The sequence below is a fragment of the Bubalus kerabau genome, chromosome 16 (genome assembly GCF_029407905.1).
Source record: "Bubalus kerabau isolate K-KA32 ecotype Philippines breed swamp buffalo chromosome 16, PCC_UOA_SB_1v2, whole genome shotgun sequence".
NCBI classification, from domain to species: Eukaryota; Metazoa; Chordata; class Mammalia; order Artiodactyla; family Bovidae; genus Bubalus; species Bubalus kerabau.
The window spans coordinates 48837154-48859537 of NC_073639.1; the positions used below are offsets into that span (position 1 = coordinate 48837154).

Consider the following 22384-nt stretch of genomic DNA (forward strand, 5'->3'; position numbering starts at 1 on the left):
CCCGTAGTCGGCGGAGCCTGACAGACGCAATGGGGAAACGGGGCCAGCCTATCAGCGGTGCACCCTCCTGTCCCGCCTGAGCCGAGACACCCCCGCCCCCAGTTCCTGGCCTGGCATGGCCTCTCTCTGGCTGTGACCCACCCGAGGTGCCTCTTGCCTCTATTCAGGACCCTCAGACTTCCGGCGGACGGGTGCCCCTGGCCCCAGTCCATGTGTGCCCCATACCTCACCCCCGACAACGACGGAGCACGTTGCCAGGGAGGCCCAGCTGCCGATGGGTGGTGTCCAGGTGCTGGTGTGGCCCCAAGGCTGCCCAGGGGCAGAAGGCACAGAGCCCATGGCTCTGAGTGGGAGGGGCCCAGGGCTCACCTGCTTGGTGGGCTGCAGAGGGACCTTCTTCTTCCCTCGGTCACAGGGGGTCTCCAGGTCCTGCTCAGAGCTGCCTGCCTCCAGGGGCCGCCCGTTCTCACTTGGCTCTGCAGATGGGCAGTTTTCTGCCTCCCGAGGCTTCTTGACAAGGCGACGTTCCCACTTCTCCTTCCGCTCGTGTGGCTTCAGGGCCATGTCCTTCTGTGGGGTGAGGAGGAACAAAGCCAGTTAATCGGTGGTGACACATGGAGTGTTAGCTATCCCACCTGTGGCACCATGAGAGACTATGCTATGCCAAAGGTGGGGCCCTGTGCATGTGCCAGTGCCCACCTGAGGGGCCGCAGCCCACGCCGCCCTCCACAGCGGGCTGTCAGCCTACCACTCTAAGCTTACAAAGAAGCCTCCCACCCTGGGAGGGCCGCGTGAGGGGAGTGAAGGGAGATGAAGGGACGGGTAGTGCACAGATGGGTCAGATGAGTATGGGCGGGCCTGTCAGGACTAGGAGTTTGGGAAGGATGACTGGGGTATTTCCCAAGGAGCCCAGCCAGTAACAGGGTGCCCTGATCCTTGGCCCAGTGTGACGTCTCAACCAAGCTCACAGGAAGCAGGCACTGAGACTGGTGGCTGTGCTGGCCTCTGTGAGACATGGCCCGTCCTGGGAGTGGCCCTCAGATTCCCAGTCTGAGACCAGGGTGAGCCCTGGGCTGAGGGCCATTAGCACAGTAGCTGGCCAAAGGCAGAGATGGTGCAACTCCAGCTGCCTCCTCCTCTGGTCCTGAGCCACCTGTGGGTCTACCAGCCCAAATCCCCTGCAGCTTGGCATCCGGACCGGATGGGAACCGTCCTGGGAAAGCAGTCTCCATCTCAGCCAGGTGTGCAGGGCTTCAGCAACCCCAGATCCAGCCCTAGAGCAGAGATGTGGGCCAGCCCTGCTCACAGCTGTACCCAGCGTCCAGAGCTGAGCCTGACGCACAGTGCGTGTTTAACAAGCATGTGTTACCCTGATGCTGACAACGACAATGTGGTCTCCCATCCCATCAAGCCTCTGCACTGCCTGCACAGCTCCAACTATGCAGAGGTCTGGATGCCCCGCTCCCCCACTCCCCAACACACACAGCCCTGCCCATGTGCCCAGAACCCAGGAGGACCTGGCATCCACAGGGAAGCTGGAGGCAGCTCCAGCACCACTGGGCTGTGTAAGAGAGAGGTAAGGAAACGCCAACAAGGGACTCAGCAGACTCCAAGAGCATCTGTCCAGGGAGGAGAGGAGGAGGAAAGCCTGAATGAGCGCAATGGTGACTTTATCCCACGGCCCTGCAAGAAGTGTCCCCAGGCACTTAAGCGGGTGGCAGGAAGGACGAGGTCCCCATCTGCTCTGGTCCCCTGGACTGGAGACAGGAAACAGGAGGTGCTGTGCTTGCGGGTGGGGTCCTCCAACTCAAGGTCCGCAGCCACCTCAAGAAGACTCCCCACGTCCCTCTTCCCACCCAGTGAGCGGGGCCCACACTTTCCAGAATTCACCAGGGGCGCCGATGAGACCAACCAGACGGGGAGTTGTCCCTCCAGGCACCCTGACTGCCCTGTCAGGTGTGGCCTGTGGCCCGGCCCGGGGGCAACCACGTCCAACTGCAGGCTGACTGACCACCCCGTTCCACGGCTGCACACGGCAGTGGTGACAGACCCCTCCCCTCTCCCAGGCCCAAACCCACGGGCACGCAGACCTGGAGCTCGAGCAGGATGTGGGGAGTGAAATGCCATCCACAGCCTCTCAAGAAGAAGCATGTCGCACCCTGTGACGCCTGCCCCCTCACCAAGCACTGGCACGCTCACCTTCCTGCACGCCCCTGCCCTATCCTCAATGTCAACTCAGGAGTACCAGGAAGAGACAGGGATGGTGTCCCAGTGGGGATGGGGGCTCCTAAAGGTCAGCTGAGCCGTGGGGGCCACAGGTGGGGCACCTGTCCTGGGACATCCGTGAGGTCAGACACCATGCCACGCAGCAGTCCTGCCAGCCTGGAACTCAGGTCCCCACTGATGACCTGCCAGGCCCACAGTTGTGGATCTGACCAAAGTTCCACAGGCAGATTTTGCCTGAGCAGCAAGGGGGACCCAGACTTGCTGGGTGCAGAACAGCCCCTTTCCCACACTCACACACTGGGCTATCGGACCCCAGAGACACCCACAGGTCACCTGCACTTTTGCAGCCACCTCTGGAACCCCCCAGGGCACCAGCTTGTCTCAGTCAGAAGGGGCTACTCCCCACCTCATGCCCTGCCGACAAGAGTCCCTGCTGATCCCAGGACTTTCCGCGCCTGCCCCTCCCATAGGAATCAGGCCAACTCATTACAGTGGCAATGAGTGCCGAATGTATGCCAACTTGGCTCCAGGCACCTGGGGTCAGATCAGGAGGGAGTGGGCCCATCAGGCGAGTTGTCACGACTCCCAAAAAGAGAGAAGGCTAATGCAGACAAGCAAGTGGAAGGGAAGGAGCCACTTCAGAGGTGCATGCCTGTCTCCTGGGGATGGGAGGGAGGCCAAAGGAGGCTCTGACGTCTGACAGCAGTCAGCAGCTGGCCTTGCATATGGCCATGGACTTCCCTGGAGAACAACACTGAGGCTGTGCCTCCACTGACAGAAAGCACTGGTGAACACAGCGGCTTGCTTCCCACACGCAGGGTACTCAATACATATGGACTCCTGGTGTGCCCATGACACATGAACGCCAACCCCTTTACAGACGGAGGCCAAGGCCCAGAGAAGTCCAGAGAGATTCCTGGTCACTCAACTGTTCCCTCCCAGGCTCTGGAAAGCAGCGAGGCCCCTGGAACCCCTACCTGTCTACCGGCGTCAGGCTGCAGGTCTGTCCCCTCAGAACCTCACTGACCACCCATGGGTCCCCGCCTCCCCCCAGCCTCCCATCCGAAGGTGGAAAAGGCCATAACCCCACTCAGAAGGCTTCCTCAGGGGAGGGAGGGGCTTTTGTCCCACGTAGGTCTTCGGCAGACGGGACTGGGCTGGCCCACATGCAGGGAGCTGCCTGCCACACTCAGTCTACAGATGGAAATGCAGGCTTGTTCACATACCCTCCTATCTGACCGAGCACCTGTGGCCAGGCTGACGCGGCACTCACCAATGCAGGAGGCATGGGCAGATACCATCTAATGGGCCCACAGACATAAGGAGGCGGGGTTTTGAGGCATCTCCCCCCCCAACCCCCGACACATAGGCGTGCACACACTCAGACCCCGCAGCCTGGACAGGAGTCTGGGGCGGAGTCTCCATGCAGGACACTGCAGCTGCACTGACCGGGCCCCTGGACCCAATCTCCCATCCTTTGGAGCCCCGCTCCTACCCAACACAGGCACTGTGACTTTCTTGTTGCCACACAAAGTGGCAAGCTTTCTCTCCCCATCTTCCCGTGGACCATTTCATCCTGAAAAGAGTAAGCCTCCTGCCCCTGTGTGTCCTGATCCTGAGGTGCGCACCTCACGCGTCACTGTGGGCTGAGCTCTCACAGGGAGGAAGGAGCAAGCACCCACCTCAGGGCCTTCTTAGGGCCATCCAAGGCCACTTTTGACCCACATGGCCAAAGTCACAAAGGCTATTTCCAGTCCAGAGCATAACCTCTGAGCCGTCACGTCTGAGCCCCAGAAAGAGAACAGGGCTGCCTGTGATGGAAGTCTGAGCATATGGAGAGAATGTGTGGACAGTCCACCACTAACCATGAAACCTGTAGGGGCAACCTGCTCTAAGGGGTCACATGGTGGGGGCAGGGATCTGTCTTTCTAACAAGCATTTGTGAACCAGGGAGACAAAATGGGCTGGACAGACAGGGAAGGGAAGCAAGCATGGGAGTGACTTATGTGGTGGGCGCTGCAGATAGAACCTCCTCCGGGACCCCACCCACTCCGTGCCAGGACCCCTCCCTCCCTCCGCCACTAGCCCCAGCCCCTCTGCAGGTTCTGGAAGGGCCTCAGGAAAACTCTAGGTCATCTCTCCAGACATATCGGGCCACTGCATCATTCACGTGGTAAAAAAGACACATGTCAACCATGAATTGTTCTAACTTGTCACTTTTTCTGTTATTTTTCTTTAAAAAACAACTAGATTGTCAGAAAACTTGAAACACCCGTGCCTCTCTCCCCGGGACTGGACTCAGTCCAGTTCCATCCCAGCCACAGCCCACGGTGGCACGTGGGGCCCCAGGACAGAACCTTCTGCGTCTGGAAGGAGTGGGGGAGCAGGAAAGCCACCTGCCCTGGCCAAGCTGCCATGTGCCCGGCGTGGGCCCTGTGCAGAGGCTCCCCGGCTTCCACAGGCAGGCGGCCTCGTGCCACACACGTCCTGGCTCTAAGAGAGGCCCACAGCATTTCCCGCCTGAAGGTTCGAGAGGATGAACTCTAAGCCAACAGCCCCGCCAGTTTCCTCTCCTGGAAGGAAAAATGCCATCTCAGCAGGATTTCTCTGGAGCCGGGCTCACAGGGGTCCAGACGCCGCTCCCACAGCGAGTCACTGCCCTGAGAACGCTCCCAGAGCTCCCCCGGCTTCTGTTCTGTGCGTGCAGCTGGTGAGCACGAGCTAGCCCTGCCCCTGGTATCCAAGGCTGGGGCTGCCCTCACCTGTGAGGCCAGTGTGGTGGTGGTGGTGGTGGTGGTGGTGGTGGTGGGGGTTGTCTGGGCCCCTTTAAAAGGCTCAGCCATGCCTGGGCACACGCAGGGTCACTGCCCTGCCGGCCTCAATTTCCTCATCTGGAGGTTGGAGCAGCAGCTTTGCCCAGGCACAGGGGTTTTACCCACAGCTGCTTCTGGAGCCACACTGCAGGCCCACAATGATGCTACTACAAGTGCTCCCGAGTACAAAGGGGCAACGAGGCCCTGCCAAGGCTGTGACGATGCAGGGTGAGCCAGGACGAACTCCAGTGCTCCAGGGTCTGCAGTCATGTCCACCAGCGACCCAGGAACCTCTAGCCAGCCCGGGCAGTGGCCAGCCCTTGCCATCACCAGAGGTGACAAGTGAGGTGACTCAAGAGGGGTGTCCAGGTAGCCCTCTGTCAGCACGGAGCCTCCGGGCCGCACCTGCGAGCACACACGGGCAGATGCGGCCATGCAGGCCCCGGCACCCTCGCCCGCACGCAGGGGGCCCTCAGAGCAAGCGCTGCGGGGCACGGAGGTGCACAATCCCTGGCCGCCTGAGGCAACAGATCAGCAGTGAAGGCCCCGAGTGACCAGGCCCTCGGACCCTCCCCGGACCACTGGGGTAGGGGGCAAGCTGCTATGAAATCACAGATTAGGTTTTCCTGTAGCAATTTCATGTGAATACTTTTAACTCCCCTAAACATTAATACTATGCACCACCAATAAAATTTCAAACTGTGCTTCAATAAACCAACCATGAAGAGATAAAAGTAATTAAAACTGGCAAACACAGACTCAGAATTGTTCCCCTCGCTGGGGGCCAAGGCTGCTTGCTCCCACGTGGATCAGGCCCTTCCAGGCCACGGATTCTGCAGGCAAAGGCGTGGCCACCTCTCTCCAACTGGGCAGGAGCCCCCTTCTACACTCTGTGAACCACGTTGGGGTCTGTTCCCCAATACCTGGACCCCAACCCCACAGAGCTCAGCCCTCCTCACCAGACTTGGGCAACTCTCACTGCCCCCTCAGCAGGGTGAGAATGCAGATGGCCCCAGTGGACGGCCCACACGAGACCTCACCACCGCCTCCCACCCCACCTGCCCCTTCACTTCCTGGAGGGAGGCCTTGTGGGATGGCCATGTCACCCTGGGACAGGGCCAGGGGGCTGTAGGGTGCCTGAGGTTGCCTGTCTCCCAGAACCTCCTGGACTCGAGGGCCCCAGCAGCACTCTCCGACTCCTGTTCAGGCATCTGCTCTCTGTGGTTTGAGGAGTTCAGGTCAAATGCCACCTGCCTGCAGTCTGAGTGTGGGCCCCACCCATTCTACCTTCAGAGCCTCACCCCCGGCTCACCTGGCAGGCTGTCATCTCCCATCAGAGCTTGTCTGCCCCAGGGCTCTGGCCCAGCTGCTTCCTTTGCCCTGGCATGCACATGGCTCGCTGCCCCTCACCTGCAAGTTTTGGCTCAACACTCCCGCACCCGCTTACCTCAGTAAAACCGCAGCCCCTCCACCCTGCTCCTCTAGGCTGTGGTTCACACGCTGGGGCAGAGACTCCATGTGCAGGTGCTTCCTCCCAGTGACCCGGGGAGCCCGTGGCTTACTGCTGGAGTCTTTCCCCAGGAGGTAACCCCTTCCCCTCCCCTCAGCCAGAAAGCAAGTAGCTTCTGCACTGCCCACCAGCATCCGATGCCCCCAACCCCCAAGGGACCAACTCTCCATGTCTGCCTGGGACTAAGAGGGTTCTGGGGACATGGGACTTAAGTGCCAAAGTCAGGGAAGTCCTAGAGAGACAGGGAAGCAAGGCCCTGTGAACCACCACAAGAGGATCTGCCTCGATCTAGACAGGCTTTGCTAGAGGCCCTCCCCGCCCACACAGGGGGCTGGGGGCCAGAAGGGGGGCTGAGAAGGTCCTCCGCCTGCCCTAAGCCCTGCCCTGGGCCCTGCTCCAGGTGCAGGAAGGCCACAAGCACCTCAGCCCCCAGCCTGGGACCTGTCTGGGCTCAGGCGCTGAACTGGGAGCTGGCCTGACTGCTCTGTGGGGCCAGGTCCAGCCTCTCCTCCAGCCGCGCCACCTGGTCAGAACTGCCTCCCTGACCCATCCCCGGCCTACGTCACACCCACACTGCCCCAGCCCCACACCCAGTATGCTGACTCTCTAGGCAAGGTTTCCCTGAGGGTCCCCTTGCCCTTGAGGGCTGTTTCCTGAAGTCCTCACTGACACCTCTGCTGCTCTGGAAGCTTCCAGAACCTGCCTCATTGCATCCTGGTCCCACTGTGCTCCTCCTCAGTGCCTACCCCGAGCACCCGCCCACAGTGTGCACAGGGCACTGAGCACCTGGTGAGGTGGGCATGACCGGAGGGCAGATGGGCAAGGGCACGGAGTTAGGAGCCCGGCTCCAGCAGGATGACCGTAGCCTCGGCCAGTGCCTCCAGGGCCCCAGCTCCTGGCACACGGGCAGGGAACCCCTCCCAGGCCCTGTGAAGGTACCCATCTCTTCCCATATCCACTGACTGAGCCTCTGCCATCAGGACAGAGAAGAGTCACCTGGAAACAGAACACACAGACCCACCCACCCTGTGGCTCAAGACAAGTCAGACAGATGACTGATGACGCAGACAGAGGTCTGGGGAAACTGGAAGCGCCTGGTGGACGAGGAGGTATGACGGTGGACAAAGATAGCCACCTGCTCAGGTCTGCACCCAGTGGATCTGCTTAAGCCACCACCCAACACCATGTCCATGCGTGGGTATCCCCCATGACCCGGGCCAACCCTTGACTTGCACTACACTGGGATTTAATGGTCACAAACCACTGTTCTGACAATGACATGAGGTCGGTCTCTGTTCAGGGCCCCTCAGGCCATGAGCCCCACCCCAGAGGCTCAGCGCCCACTCCTCCACAGCCAGACAGTGCACCCAGTGCTCAACCAGGACTGTCACGGTTCCTCTCACGCTCGTGGTCCTGGGAGCTCCCCCTCTGGCCCTGGAATCAGCACAGCTGCAACCCGGCCCAGCAGGGGAGCAGCCAGGGCGGCTGCTGCTGAACCATCTCATGCTTGTGTTCTGCGTGGGTGGGGGATGAAGAAAAACAAGCTCAAGAGAAGAGATAGGGAGGTACATGACCACTAGTAGGTACTTCCACCTTATCACCCCTAGATGAGGAAAGTGAGACCCAGAGCAGGCACAGGGCTGCCCCGACTGATAGGAGGGCCTCAGAAGAAGCATCCTGAGCTTGCTCCTGGGAGATGATGCGAGCTGTGCAGGGCCCCGTGGCAGGCGCTCCTGGGGTGCAGGGCCCGAGGTGAGGTGGTAGGCAGGGCCAGGCTTCGAGGGGAACATGAGTTCATTCCATGGACAGCAGACAGGGGATCCCTGGGGAATCTGGGTCAGGCAGAGATGTGATCTCAGGAGTCAGGGTCCCTTGGCTTTATCCAGATGAGTCTATGAGCATTCCTGTCTGACGAATCCTCACTGGGACTGCAGGTGGAGCCAAGACTGAGGTGAGGGCAGGCTGAGCAGTATGTGGGCAAAGCATTGGCCAGGGGCCTGCCAGGGTCTGAGGATTAGCACACAGCGCCGAGCCTGCGGGCCAGAGGGGATAGCTATGGTATGTGAGGTCAGATATGTGATAGGATTGTGGCAGACCCTATGGGTCCCTGTGGGGACTGGCTCTTATGAGAGGCGGGAGACCTGAGGCCAGGACTGTGAACACCCCTGCCCTCCCCCAAGGCTGGAGAGTGTCTGCAGGGAGAGGGGCAACTGCCAGGCACCAAAGGTGGCAAAAGACGTCAGATTTGGAGCAACCAGTGGGACAGGGCAGGGAGAGAGGATCAGGACATGGCTGATGGCCACACATTGCTGGAGCTCCTGTGGAGGCTGGTCTGGAGGTCCCACCTGATCCCCACAGAGCCAACTCTTGACTCAGTGTGAAACTGTGAGGGCCCTCCCTCCAAAGGACAGGAAAAGCAGGGTGGTCAGACATGCAGCCCCGGGCCAGAGAGGTGAAGCCCAGGCTGGACAGGTGGGGGCCCTGCCGCTCTCTGGTTACATGGCCTCCACCCCCCGTCCCCTGCCCCTCCCCGGTACAGCACAGACCTAGGTCCTGTGCCTGGTTCTCATCTTGCTCTGCTACTTGCCAGCCATGCAGATTTAAGAAGTGACTTAACTCCTGAGTTTTCAGAGGGGAAAACTGAGGACAATGGGAGCAGCACACACCTGCTGCAGGGGCTGCTGGGAGGACGAGGTGAGCCAAGGCCCTGACTGTCGTTGTTCCTGTTGCTGTGATTTTCGGTATCACTACTGACTGGGCCGGGCTCTGGTCCCCTGGTACTTCCCTGGCAATGGCACATAGGTGGGGGTCCCCTGACAGGGTCACACAGGTGCCGTGCACAGATGCCTGCTCTGCTTCCCCCAGCACAAGCTGCCAGGTCAACATGTGCAGCTCCGTGCAGAGTCCAGAGGGCGGTGACCGCCCTAAACATCTGTTCCAAGGGAGAAGCAGAGCCGGGGCCACTGGAGACGCCTCCCCAGGTCAAGGTCCCTCCTCACATACACACACGCACAGCACAGCGGCCTCCCACCCCCCAGCCCCACGTGCACACCAGGATCCAAACCAGCTCTCCTCCCACACACACATGGAGTCCTGGTGAGCTGAACAAAAGGGGAAACTCAATGAGATTTCTTTCCAGAACTACTGTGGCAAATCAGGGTCCTAAAAGATTCTCCACACTGAAGTGGAACCAAATACCACATTTGCCCTAATTCCCCAAAGCACTCGATTCCACACAGGTTTCAGATTCCAGCTCCCGGAAGGAGAAAGCGTCTCAGGGGACCTCGGTGACCAGTCACCGCACGCGCCCCTCCTGGCCTCACAGACCTTCCACAGCCTCTTAACCCGAAAGCCCCACCTGCCCCAGCTCCGCCCCAGTACCTGCCTTGCCTTCATGGCAGATGCTGTCATCACAGCGCATCACCTCCTTCCAATCTCTTGCGAGTCTAGTTACCTGTCCGCCTCCTCTGCCTGGAGCCAAGCCCGCAGCTGGCATGGGGCACAAGACGCAGCCAGTGCTCAATGAGTCAGGAGGGCAGGACGGGTCAGAGCCCTTCCTGGTGGCCAGCAGTCACTTCCAGAGGCCTGGGAGACCCACGTGAGCCTCACGCGGTCTGCCTCGGGGCCACCACTGCCTGGGTCCCAGTGACTGAGAGCAGCGAGAGACCATCCCAAGCACAGTCCAGGCAAGAAGGCTGGGTGAGGGAGGCCATGGTTCAGTGACACGACTCACAGTGTTGGAAACCTCTGAACGGGCAGTGGCCTGGCTCCCCAGAGGCCTCATGAAGACTGAACCTGGGGATGTCTCCTCGGGGAGGCAGGTTCCCGGTCACCGAAGATGTGCAGAAAGGGACTCCTGGCAGAGGGGTGCGGGCAGGGAGCACGGCCCAGGAAGTGTGACCACAGCAGGCACCTGGGCCTGGCCCCTGTGCAGCTGGACTTCTGGCCCAGATGAGAGGCCAGGTGAATGCTTTCGTCTCCCCATCTGCACAGGGTCTCCAACTCCCAGGGCTCCTCACAGAGCACGAGAACCACGTGGCTCAAGGGGTCTCAGTGTGCGCTACTGCTGTCACTCTGGCTGCCCCCAGCTCGGTGACCCCCACACCCATGGGGGGGGTGGTTTCCAGACTCCAGCACCTTTCCTCCAGAAGGCAGTGAACTGCCCACCTGAACAGAATTTGCTGCATACACATACCTGGGCTGCGGACCCCCACCCTCCCAACAGTACATACATGCACACACGGCCCCGAAACCAGAGCAAGGGCGGAGAGAAAGCCGCTGCAGCTGCCATGGAGGAGCCCCACGGCCCAGGCTGCCACTCAGCCCAGGCAAACTTGACTAGCAGGAAGGGAAGGCTCCAGGCCGTGGAACCCCTCTTCTGTCATGCTCTCCCCCAGGCAGAGCACAGCCTCCAGGTACCCACCACTCTCTCTGTCATCAGCTCCACATGGCCTTCACAGGGGCTGGGCACAGTGTAGGTGAGACAGACAGGGAAGCCTGAGGTGCTGAGGCCACAAGTGCCATGCACACAAGCCCCAGTCACAGGGGAACAAGGCAGTGAGCCAGCTAAGGGAGCCCAGGAAACGGCCCAGCCCAACAAGGGGCTCAAGACCCTCACCGGTGCTTGCGAGCAGGCGAGGGTAACACACTGGCCAGCAGAGACAAGGCCACCATCCATCAGGACTTTGGCTGCCGCCACTGCTGTGTGTCACCGGAGTGTTCCCTGTGACCCTACTTCCCGAGATGGACATGGGGTGATACTGGGGGATAAGGCTGAGCCCTCGCAGCCCAGTGCAGCCTCAGGCTGTGCAGCCCTGTGCAGATCCCCACGGTGCTCAGGGGGTCAGCCCTTCCCCAGAGGTCAGGCAGCCGGCCCCAGCCACAGCATTGCTCCTGGAGCCCACGAAAAGGCTGACCCTTCACATGTTGGGCAGAACCACCCTCTGCTCAAGCTCAGCTTCTTCCCAAAGAGTGTCCGAAAAATGCAGCCAAATTCAGGGGAAGATCTGCAGTTTCTGTGGCCTGGGACGGCGGTGGGCAGATCTTGGGTAAGGATCTGGCCTCCCCGGGCCTCATCTGCTTCTCTACAAAGTGGGTGTGTGAGGACAGGGAAGTCCTCAAGACAGGTGCTCAGCAGCTGCTATTGTCAAAACTGCTCCCACAAAGCTCGTCTCCCCCACAACAGGAGATAGTGATGGTACAGAGACGCCAGGCCTGACTGAGGCTGGGCCCAGAGCCCCTCCCACCCCATGATTAGCAAAACCGGTGCTGCCTTGGGCTGGTGGACACTCAGGTGGGCCAAGGGTCCATGCGGTGGCTTTGCTTTCACTGGCTGCCAGGGTCCCCCTTGGAGGCTGCACACCTCACAACAAGCTGTGGGCCCTTGTGGAGCAGGGGCAGCGGGAGCAGCCTAACACATCCTAGGCAGGTTCCAAACTCCAGCCTATGACTGCAGGCAAAGCCCCACCCACCCACCACGGGCCTCAGTTTCCCTGTCTGAAGAGCAAAAGGCAGCCTGGAGGAGGTGCTCTGGCCTGGAGACTTGGACGTTTTCCATGCTGAAGGCTTCTCTGGCTGCTGGCTCTCCTCACAGCACCCAATCATCTGTGTATTCTCAGCCCTGACTGTCCCCGTCTGAGGGCTGGGTTGGGCACGTGGCCCCCCAGGTTAACCGACAGCATGGGCTTCTGTCCATGGGCTGTGGGGGCTACATCCCAACTCACACGCCTGGCCTTGAGCACCGAGCTAGCACAGACCACGAGCTCTCTGCCCCAAGGGGGGACTGAACCTGACTCGCAGAGGGATCACCAGTACTGACCCTCCCCAATGTGGCCCAGGAAAGGGGGTGTCTTGGCACCCTGCACTGACTCTCCCACCCCCACGGGGCCACGTCCAGGCCTGAACCCACCCCTCAGCGGGCATAAGGCTCACATCCCAAGCTGGGAAGGGTTCCATTATTTTTTGGGGAAACATACAGAGAGCCCCTGGACGGCCCCAAAGTCTGGGAGCAGCGGGGCCGGGCCAAAACCAGCTGCCCACACACCACTGTCCACCTGCTGATGTGTCGGAGGCGGGAGCAGGGTTTCTCAAGCACGACTCTAAGTGGAGCAGGTCACGTACAGCTTCAGGTGTACATTTTGTGGGTTATAAAAGCTACACGTGTTGATCAAAACATAAGAAACAGAGAATTAGAGAAAGGAAGTCGCCTGTGAGCACAGCTATAATTTTGGGTGTATTCCTTTCCATCTCTATTCCCGGACACACACGTCCCAGACATGTACAGATGCGGCAGATAACCTTTTCCTTCTGCAAAAAGGAGAGGCACAAGACTACAAGTGTGGTTATAGCTGCATAACATGCTCTGAAAAGGCCAGGAGCTGGGGACAGTAGTTACTGAAGGAGACTGAGTCTGCTGCTAACTTTTTTCAAAATATACCTTTTCATAAAAATTGACTCGATCCAGGTAAAAGTGTTTTGCTGTTTGAAAAGCAAATGAACAAAGAATCGTATGGATGCCAAACCAGAAGAGTGGTTCTATTGCCAAACGCTCTCTCCAGATCCGGAGAAACACGAAGGAACACGGAGGGCAAGGGCCGGCTGCCTTGAGGGAAAGCTCTGGGAAAAAGATGCCCTGTGCCGCCCCAACCACAGGGCCCCTATCCCATGGCAACCTGCTCATTGTCCCCACCTGGATAAATGGAAAACTGGAAAGCCGACAGGGGACGAGGGCTTAGGTGTGCGACCCCGCGCCCAGATCGTGACCTCTGCACACCCTCAGCTCAGACACTGGATTCCAGTGGAGATAACCCTACCCCCAGGACTGTGTACATGTCCTGAGCCAGACAGACTTGGGGCCCCTCCTCAGTCGACAACACCCCCACCACATATGGAGCGCCTGCTGGGTCCACAGCACTTAACAGAGGTGGCCAGTGATCTTCTCAGCTGCCCCAGAGGCAGGCACCTGTGTCACCCTTCCTCTGGAGCAGACACAGGGACACCAGGTAGAGGGTGAGGGGGCCTGAGACCTGCCCAGGACTCAGGGTGGTGGGGGCCTTCCCAGGACATAGAGGGATAGAGAGCCTGAAGGGGACTGGGAGTGGGGGCCTGCATCCTCAGGACAAAGGTAAGGAGGCCCTGAGGGACACTGGCACTCTGCACAGGCCCCCACACCTGATATTAGGTTATGCTCCAAGGGTGGTACCTTGCATCCACATGGAGGCTATAAGACAGACTCGCGAGGGCTTGGCAGAACTCTGAGTCTGGGCATGCTGAGGTCCTGACACAGCAAGCGACGGGCCTCAGTGTCCCCATTTGTGCAGTGGGGACAAAGAGGTTCAGAACAGCACCTGATAGAGGGAGCACTTGTTCGCTGCGTGCTGTCACTCAGCCTCATTATGAATTATCTGAACTCTGGGGGAAAACCACTATACTTTAGCAAGAAATGAGGCCAAACAAGCAGGCTGATCCAGAAGTTTTGACTTGTCCAGAAGCCCCGTACTTTCCAAGACAGGCAGACCCTTCCCTGGCTCAGAAGGGCAGAGAAAGGTGTGTAGAGCCGGCCCTGCATGATGCGGCTGCGTGAATGACAAGCAGAAAGCAGCTCGTTCTCACCACGATCTGGCTGGGGCTGGTCTGAGCCTGCAGAAGCCCCCTCACACTGCGTATCCCCTGAGGCAGGAGGGGTACAGCCAGAGCCACTGCAGGCAGTGTGTGGGGCGCTGAGCTACCCAAGGCCCAGCCTCCCTGAACCTCCGTTTCTCCTCTCACTGGTTCACTCCAGGAACATGGGGGCACTAGAATCCTCAGGGGAAACACACAGACTCGGTGCCTGCTCTCTTCCAACTACAAGTTCTGGAGCGTCAAAACAGCAGACAGCTTCAGAAAGAGTGGGAACTGGCAACAAAGAGAGTGTGTGAAATAACAAGGGGAGATGCACAGCTGGGGGGAAGGGATGCTGCTTCAGGCCATGCCCAGAGACAGCCTCTCTGAGTGCCATTTGCGCTGAGACATGAAGGCGCCGAACAGCCCAAAAGAGGGAACAGCAAGTTCAGAGGCCCTGAGGCAGAACCTGCAAGGGGCTGATACGCTGGTGTAAGAGGATGTCAGGTGGCAGAGGCCAGCTGATGGGGTGCAGGGCCCTGGAGGCCAAAGTAAGCGTTTTTGTCTTTACCCCACCTGACAGGGCGGTTACGCATCTGGAAGGTGGTTGGTGTATCCACTCTCAGAGGCCGCAGGGCAGGACCTGGCTTGAAAACTCAGCCCTGGGGCCTCCCCTCCCCAGGACAGAGCCTAGGCCTGCGCCACCACACCCCGACAGAGAGTGTTAGCTGAAGACCCCTAGGCCCAGGAGCCATCCCAGGATTCCCAGATGAGCACAACAGAGGACCTGGGAGAGTGTTAGCACAGGCTCTGACACAGGTGCATCCACGCGTCCAGACAAAAAGTGGCAAACCTGTTCCTGGGCCACCTGAGCCTGAGGCTCTCCACAGAGGCGGGGCACCCCTGGAAAGGGGGCTACTGCAGAGACCTGCAGGGTGGGGACTTCCCCTCCCCCAAAGCTTAGCTTCTGAAACTGGGGAGTCCTAGGCCACTGGCCCCCAACTCCTCAGAAAAGGGGAGCTGTTAACTAAGCATTTCTTGGGACCCCAAACCCCACAGACGCTGGTCCCCCAAAATACGTGCTGTCTAGGGCCCCTGGAGGGTGAAGGAGCTGGCTAGCTGACTGGGGTTCACAGGACTCCCAGGCCAGGCGCCATTCCTACCCAGGCCAGTTCTAGGAGACAAGAGCTCCCGAACAGTCCACTTGCCAGCTCTGACAGCATTCATTTCCATCTCCACTCACTTGGTTTCAAGCGAGAAGGGACGTTATTTGCTCAACAAATATTGTCCACGATAACTCAACCAGACAAGCAATATTTTCTGCCATCCTAATAACCACTCAGCACACAGCGGTGGCAGAGAGAGGGGGCTAAAATATGATCCTCCCTCTCCCCATGTGAATAGAAACCTCGAGGAGAGGGAGGAGAACAGGAAGAACCCTCAAGTATCCATTTTATCACGGCCTCCATGCAAGTTCAGCAGTGCTCACCTCCCTAGCACATCCTGAACTGAATCAAGTGATATTTTGGCAACATAAACACAATTGAAAAAGACTGAGTAGCCAGGCAGCCCCTAGTTTGGACAATATAATTTAGAGATTTTTCTCCCCAGCTCCTTAAAACACCAACAGGCCCGCACCCCCCGCGGGGGGGCCGGGTCCTCCCGGAGCAACCCTCTAGGCGCGTGGGGCCCACGCAGCCCTGGGAGCCCTAAGGGGGTGGGTTGTGCCCATGCTCCAGGGGCTTCTTTTTCGCGACTCCGTGGCAACATGCTCGCGGGGGCCCACCTACCTCCAAGGCCTCCAGCGTGCTGAAGCTGGCAATGGCGAAGCCGTCGATGACCTCTTCCTCCTGAGAGCTGGACTCGCGGCGGCGGCGGCGCGGGGGGCGCGCGGCGGCGGCGCGGGGCGGGGGCGCGCGGGGCAGGCCCGTGTTCTCCTTGCCGGGCCCGGGCTCAGGCTCGTCCCCCGACGACGCGCTCTGGTCGCGGGCGTCGCGGGCCGCCTCCCGGCGCCGGCCACGGTCCCGCTGCGCGCGCGAGCGCCGGCTCTGACGGACCTTGGCCTCCATGGCGCGCGGTGACCTTGCGGCCGCGCCGTCGGGCTCCCGCTCCGCTGCCGCTGCGCTACTCGGCCCCGCCGGGCTTGTTGCGGTCCGCGCGGACTCGGGCCCTGGGCGGCGGCGGGCGGCGGGTCGGGCCGGACATGCCGCGCGGGTAGCCTCAGCCCCGGGCCCTGCGCGGCCTGGGCGCCCCGGCGCGGGAGGCCGCGCGCATCGGCGGGGCGGCCGGCGCTCAGCGGCCGTCGGCCGCGGCCCCGAGGGCACGCCCCATGCGCGACTGGCGGCGGGCGAGGGCTGGGCTGAGGCCCGACAAGCGGGCAGGCGGGCGGGGCGCTGAGCGGGGCTGAGGCGCCGGGGCTCGTGAGGCGGCGGTGGCAGCGGCGCCCCGAGCGGATAACAACTGACGTACTTCCGCCAGGCAGCCGGCGCCAGAGGAAGTGGGCGCTTCAGCGGAGCCGACGTGAGCCCCGCCCCGCCCCGCCCCCTCCTGGCCCCGCCCAGGCCGCGCTTTGCCCCTTCAGCCTGGCCCCACCGCCCCGCCTCCGGTCCCGCCCCACCCAAGCCCCGCTCCGCCCCACAGACCCGCCCCGCCCTTACCCCGCCTCTTGGGGGAGGGAGCTGCGGGGCCGCGCCCCTTCCCGCCCCTCCGCACGCACCTGGGCAGGCGTCCCAGCACGTGGGAGGTGTAGGGAGCTGAAGTGCTACCGTGACTTTCTGTTTGCCTGTTTTGGGAGGGGCGGGGGGTTCATCACTGCGCCTCCGCAGCCGCGGCCTCGTTCCGATAGAATCTATCAATGGGAGCTCTTAAGCGGAAAAGGGGGGGCCTCTCCAGCCAAGCGAGACATATGCGCGGAGGGGCACGCTCACCGTCAGCGCCCTCCCCCGCCCCCGCAGCTGGGGGAGGGTGAACAGAGTTGGGGAGTCCAGGTTCCCACCCGCGATGGGAGGCCCAAGGGTGGGTAGTCCTCGACGTCCTTTCAGATCCAGGGGCGGGTAAGGGATTTACTCGGTTCGAAGAGGGGGACAGACCATCTCAGCCCAGAGAGGGGGCATGTTAAAGATGAGGATTTTTCACTCCCTCATATCCTGCGCCCCAGTCTAGGACTTTTTCACGTGTCTCCTGCCTCTCGTTAAGTGGTCTTCCTGCAGGCTGGTTTTGTCCTTCCATGGCTTCCCGTGCTCTCCACCGCCCCCTGCCCAGGCACCTGATCTTTGGGCTCTATTATGGGGAGGGAGAAGTTCTACACGAAGTGCATTCCCTCTACCTTTTCCTGGGTCAAGTTCCCCACCTCACCCCTCTGGGTGGGAAGCCCCCCGGGGATGCCTCGTTTGCATAGAGACAGCAATTTGGGCTGCGGGGGCTGCTCCCCTTCCAGGGCAGCATGGTGGCAGGAACGGATGAGAGGGGGCAGCTGGAGAGTTGAAAAATATAAGGAGGAACTTCCTCTTTCACCCATGGGAGACTGCGGTTAAGGACCCACTGCGGGTGGGGAGGGACCGCTGTCTTCCTCAAATCTTAATATCATTAATTCATTTAACACCTATTTACTAAATACCCTGCAACCGACACTGTTTGTGTTGCTCTAGTGGATGAGACAAAGGGCCCTTTTAGAAGTGAGTGAGAACCTGAACACAGAGCCGAGTAGCATAATGTTGAAGAGTAACCTGAAGATGACTGAAGAGGGAGTTGTCATAGGAAGTGGGCATGGGGTGGTCCCGGAAGCCTCTCAGAGGAGTGGTAATTTGAGCTGAGACCTGCCAGATGAGAAGCCAGCCAGCCCGGGGGCCCCAGTGTGAGCAGGGCAGGGAGGTGTGTGGTCTGGGTTGTCACAGGCTGTTGACAGGGTTGTCCCTGGGGACAGTGGGGAAAGCAGTACTCCAAACATCCTGATACAAGGGGTGGGGAGCCCAACCTGCCAGCCTCCAGTTCACCCAGGCCCATCCTGTCCAGCTCTCTCTGCTCTGGGCCCTCCTTCCACCCTCTCCTAGTCTCCTTGGGGGTGGGAGCAGGATCCCCCTCTCCCTTTCCCATTCCAGATTTTATTATCACTCGGACTTCCCCAGCATCCCCTTTGGTTTTTAAGAGCCTTGTTAGAAAGACGGAAAGCTTCCTGGGCTTTCCTCCTACCCTAATTCTCCTCTGAGGATGGAAGGCCTGAAATTTGTGTTTGCAGGGGCAGGAGGTGGGGGTGGTCCCAGGGGTAATACTTAAGGATTTCGTTTGGGAAACAGGCCCTTGGGCCTGCCTGCCCATCCCCAGTGGGGCTTCCAGGCCCCATACTTGCTCTGGAGGCCTGGAGTCCTCAGAGACCTGCAGCCTGGGCTGCTGAGCTGATCTTGGGGACTGCAGGGGGCTTCCTTTCTTGTCACCCCTTTCCTACCTCTAGCACAATGCTTGGGAAGGCCCAGGTTTTGGTGTTGAGGTTTTCAAGTATAGGAATGACTGTCTGTTCATCTCCCCTTGAAGACACTTGGATGTGTTCAGGGTGAAGGATGGGATCACTGTAGGCTCCCTGTGGGGACTCCTCTCTGGGTTTCTTAGCTTTCCCGGGGAGAAGCCCCCCAAGGATTTTCCCTCTTTCAATTCATTTCCAGGTGGCTGGCCAGTGTCTTAGGGACCAGCCACCATCTCCTGGGTACAGGATCCTGGGCACAGGAAACCTCCCTTTAGGGGAGAGGCAGAGTGGGGTGGGAGGAGGCCAGAGCCTGCTTGCCTGCCTTGTGCTCATCCCCCCTGCGCCCACCTATGCACATCATAGGGGTTCAAACGGTAAAGAACCTGCCTGCAATGTGGAAGACCTGGTTTCAATCCCTGAGTTGGGAAGATCCCCTGGAGAAGGGCATGGCGACCCACTCCAGTATTCTTGCCAGGAGAATTCCATGGACAGAGGAGCCTGGCGGGCTAGAGTCCATGGGGTACCTCTCCCAGGGCTCCAAACCTGCTCCTGAGGGTTTGCAGGAGCCTGCAGAGCTAAGCGCTGACACCTCCACTCCCTGCTGGTATAAGGGGTGGCAGGGCTGCTGTTCTGCTCACTTTCCATATGTTCTTGCACACACATTTGTTCTCTTCTTCCTGGAGGGGGATGGGGGGGTCTTTGGAGTGCAGACACCAACAGTGGCTAAGGGATAGCTTCAAGACCACGCTAGTGGTATTTTCTAGATCTATGCCGTCCAGCCCAGAAACCACCAGCTTGAGATGTGGCTCATGCAACTAGAAAACTCAACTGTGCATTTTATTTATTAACTTCAATCTGAAATGAAATAACCCCTGTGACTGGTGGCTACCATGCTGGCCAGAGCAGTTCAAGAACCTAAGCTCTAACCTCAGCTCCTCTCTTCAGACTGTGAGCGGATGGTCTAACTTCTCTGCCTCAGCTGTCCCTTCCATAAACCTGGAGTGGGGTGGGGTGGGGTGGGGTGGTGATGACATGCTTCCTGTGGTGGGTGGTCTGAACATTCACCTAGAATCACTCAGGGGCCACGGGTTTTGTCAACATACCAGAGATCCTTCCCTTCCTGGTCCTACTTGGGGTTTGAGATTTGCATTTCCAACAAGCTGGGGCTGCGAGTCTGCAGACCACAGGTTGTGAGCCCCTCTTGTTTTCGTGTTTACCAGTGTCCCAGAAAATGGGCGCCTTCGCCCCTTGCTCCGCCTCTCTAGAGAGGTATTTGCCTTCTGGACCTGGATCCTGATGAACTAGGTTTTTCCTTCCTCTCTGCCTTCCCACTAGACCCCTTGGGGCCCTTGGGGCTCAGCTACAGCCAGCCCAGGTCTTTCCTTCCGCCTCATCCCATCCCTGAGGACTCATCCTTCCTCCAGTACAATAGGGGAAATGGGTCCTTCCCACAGGCTGCTGCTGCTGCTGCTAAGTCACTTCAGTCGTTTCCGACTCTGTGCGACCCCATAGACGGCAGCCCACCAGGCTCCCCCGTCCCTGGGATTACAGGCTAGACACTGCCAAAAGAAGCTTTGCCCCACCCCCAGCCTGCTGGCCCAGTGCTGTGTGATTTCAATCCTAGCCTTCACCATATCCCACCCCCAGAGTCAAGTCCTCACCTGGTCACCACATGAGCGTCCTCCCCAGAAGATTTCTGAGAGGCACTGATGAAAATTATCTGCTTCCAGGGTGGCCTGGAGCTCAACCCCATCAGTCTTTGCTATTTGGCTTTGCTTTAGAGTCACTTCTCTTCTGTCAGGCTCTGAGCAATGTTAATTGACATGGAATTGTATTCAAAATTGAATTTGCCCTCACAGATCCATTCAGGCCCTATAAATCATCAGAGTCAGCTGCTCCTTCGGGGTTCAAACACACTTTCAGTTTGTCGGGTGACAGCCAGAAAATGAGTTCTGGCTCACAGACCAGCCCGTAGTGCAACGTCTGTGAACAGCTGTTTGCTCCACCATGGTGAGAAATGTTGGTTTCAGCCTTTCCAGTATCCATGCAACCTCCTTCTGGCAGCAGCACTTCAGTGTTCTTTGGACACTTAGCCTATTTCGGTGGATGCGGTCTGGGAGGGGCCGACAGCTCACTACAAGCTTTTCTCTCTCCTAACCAAAGAGGCAGGTGTCCTAGTTTCTGCAACAATGCTGTGTGACAAACAGCCCTAGAATGTCTGTGACTTAGAACATGAACTATTTCTGTTTTGCTGATAAGGCTGCAGGTTCCTGGAAGGGCTCTGCTTCAGACTGTGGGTCAGGTTCAGGTCTGTTCCAAGGGTCTCTCTCTGGGACCCAGGCTGCAAGAGGTGAGCTACTTGAGGCATTTTCTTTGCAAAACTCACAGGGCCAAACCATATTTCAAGGCACAATGGATGGAAGTCTGTGCTTTAAGCCTATTGTGTCTGCTTGCATCCTGTCCAAAGCAAGTCACTTGGCCAAGACTGTCACCCATGGGGAAGGAAGTTGATGCCTTCCAGTCCATTGTGGGGAAGGCGGGAGGGTGGCATTGTAGTCATGTGGCAGGGGGTGGGTGTGGAGTCTTGCTTCAGAGAGGAGGTAAAGATTGGGGACTATATTCCCATTTGTCACAATAGAGGGCCCACATACCAATTCAATGTCCTGTGCCAAAATTAGAATCTTTTTTGGGGGGGGGTGGAGCCATGCTGCTCGCTCAGCTTGTGTTATCTTGGTTCCCCCACCAGGGATCGAACCTGTGCCCCCTGCAGTGGAAGTGTAGAGTCCTAACCGTTGGACTGCCAGGAGATTCCCTAGAATCTGTCTTAAGCTGGGTATCCAAGGAATTGAAATTTGGGATATACTCATCCCAAGTGTCGGAGAAGGCAATGGCAACCCACTCCAGTACTCTTGCCTGGAAAATCCCATGGGCGGAGGAGACTGGTAGATTGCAGTCCATGGGGTCGCTAGGAGTCGGACATGACTGAAGCAACTTAGAAGTAGCCGCAGCAGCATCCCAAGTGTGCCCCTCCTAATTCTTGCACCTCAGGATCTTCTCTGTGCTGGAGCTTTGAGCCCCCTGCTGCTCCGGGGGCTGACCCCCACCTGCCGGCTCTGTCCACTTCCCGTCTCTTCATCAGCCCTAACTCAGATGTCTCTTCTCCCCAAAGTCCAGTTGGCGGCTCCGTGTTGGGTTGACTCAGCTGAGTGGGAACATTTCTCAGAATTCCCCTCATTGTGTGGCCAGTCAGGATGGCCCACCTGAGAATTCGTGTGCTCTGGCAGGCAGAAGTGACAGCGAGAGTGCTCATTTCTCCTCCAGGGCCCCTAAAGGTGCCGGGTCTACCACCATCCCTCATGCATGGATCGGAATCCACTATTCCCCATCTCCAGAGGCTCAGACAACTCCTTCTGCAGCCCCGGGGGCTTCCTGTATCTCCTGCCACCCGCTAGAGTCCTGAGGCAGGGTTGGCTTTGTGGGCGGTCCCTCTGGAGCTCAGGTGTGTCCAGACTCTGCATCTTTACAGATGCCACCCGACCTTCTGACCACCCTAGAGACACACAGACAACACCTGGTAGGGCTGTCTCTGCCAACCCATCTGCCCATCGGGGAAGGCCCGGCTTTGGTGCCCAACCGCACAGACAGTGCATCTCTCTGGGCCTGAGGCCTCTCCAGGTACAGGTGCCCTCTTGGTCTTCTCCCCTTCATGGGCTCATCAGCTCCGGGAGAGCAGCTGTGGGCCTAACTCAGTGATGGCATGCAGTGGGCCCCTGAGTGTCC

At 59.2% G+C, this 22384-nt stretch overlaps 1 protein-coding gene and 1 long non-coding RNA gene across 20 annotated transcripts in view; both read right to left on the minus strand.

The window, feature by feature from the left end:
- Positions 1-16615, minus strand: part of FBRSL1 (fibrosin like 1) — an 83996-nt gene extending 67381 nt beyond the window's left edge. For 18 of the 19 annotated variants that reach the window (XM_055550748.1, XM_055550764.1, XM_055550759.1 and 15 more), the window contains exons 1-2: positions 15939-16615; positions 370-570 (exon numbers count right to left, since the gene is read on the minus strand). In XM_055550748.1, the coding sequence (XP_055406723.1) occupies positions 370-570; positions 15939-16217 (480 nt within the window). In that variant the 5' untranslated portion in view covers positions 16218-16615. The remainder of the gene's footprint in view (positions 1-369; positions 571-15938) is intronic. The other variant, XM_055550763.1, reaches the window with a different exon arrangement.
- LOC129630250 (uncharacterized) lies at positions 4425-15921 on the minus strand. Its single transcript, XR_008703619.1, has 2 exons — positions 9931-15921; positions 4425-8582 (listed from the first exon to the last, which is right to left on the minus strand). It is a non-coding gene; the product is annotated as an uncharacterized LOC129630250 (long non-coding RNA).
- Positions 16616-22384: the final 5769 nt, after the last annotated feature.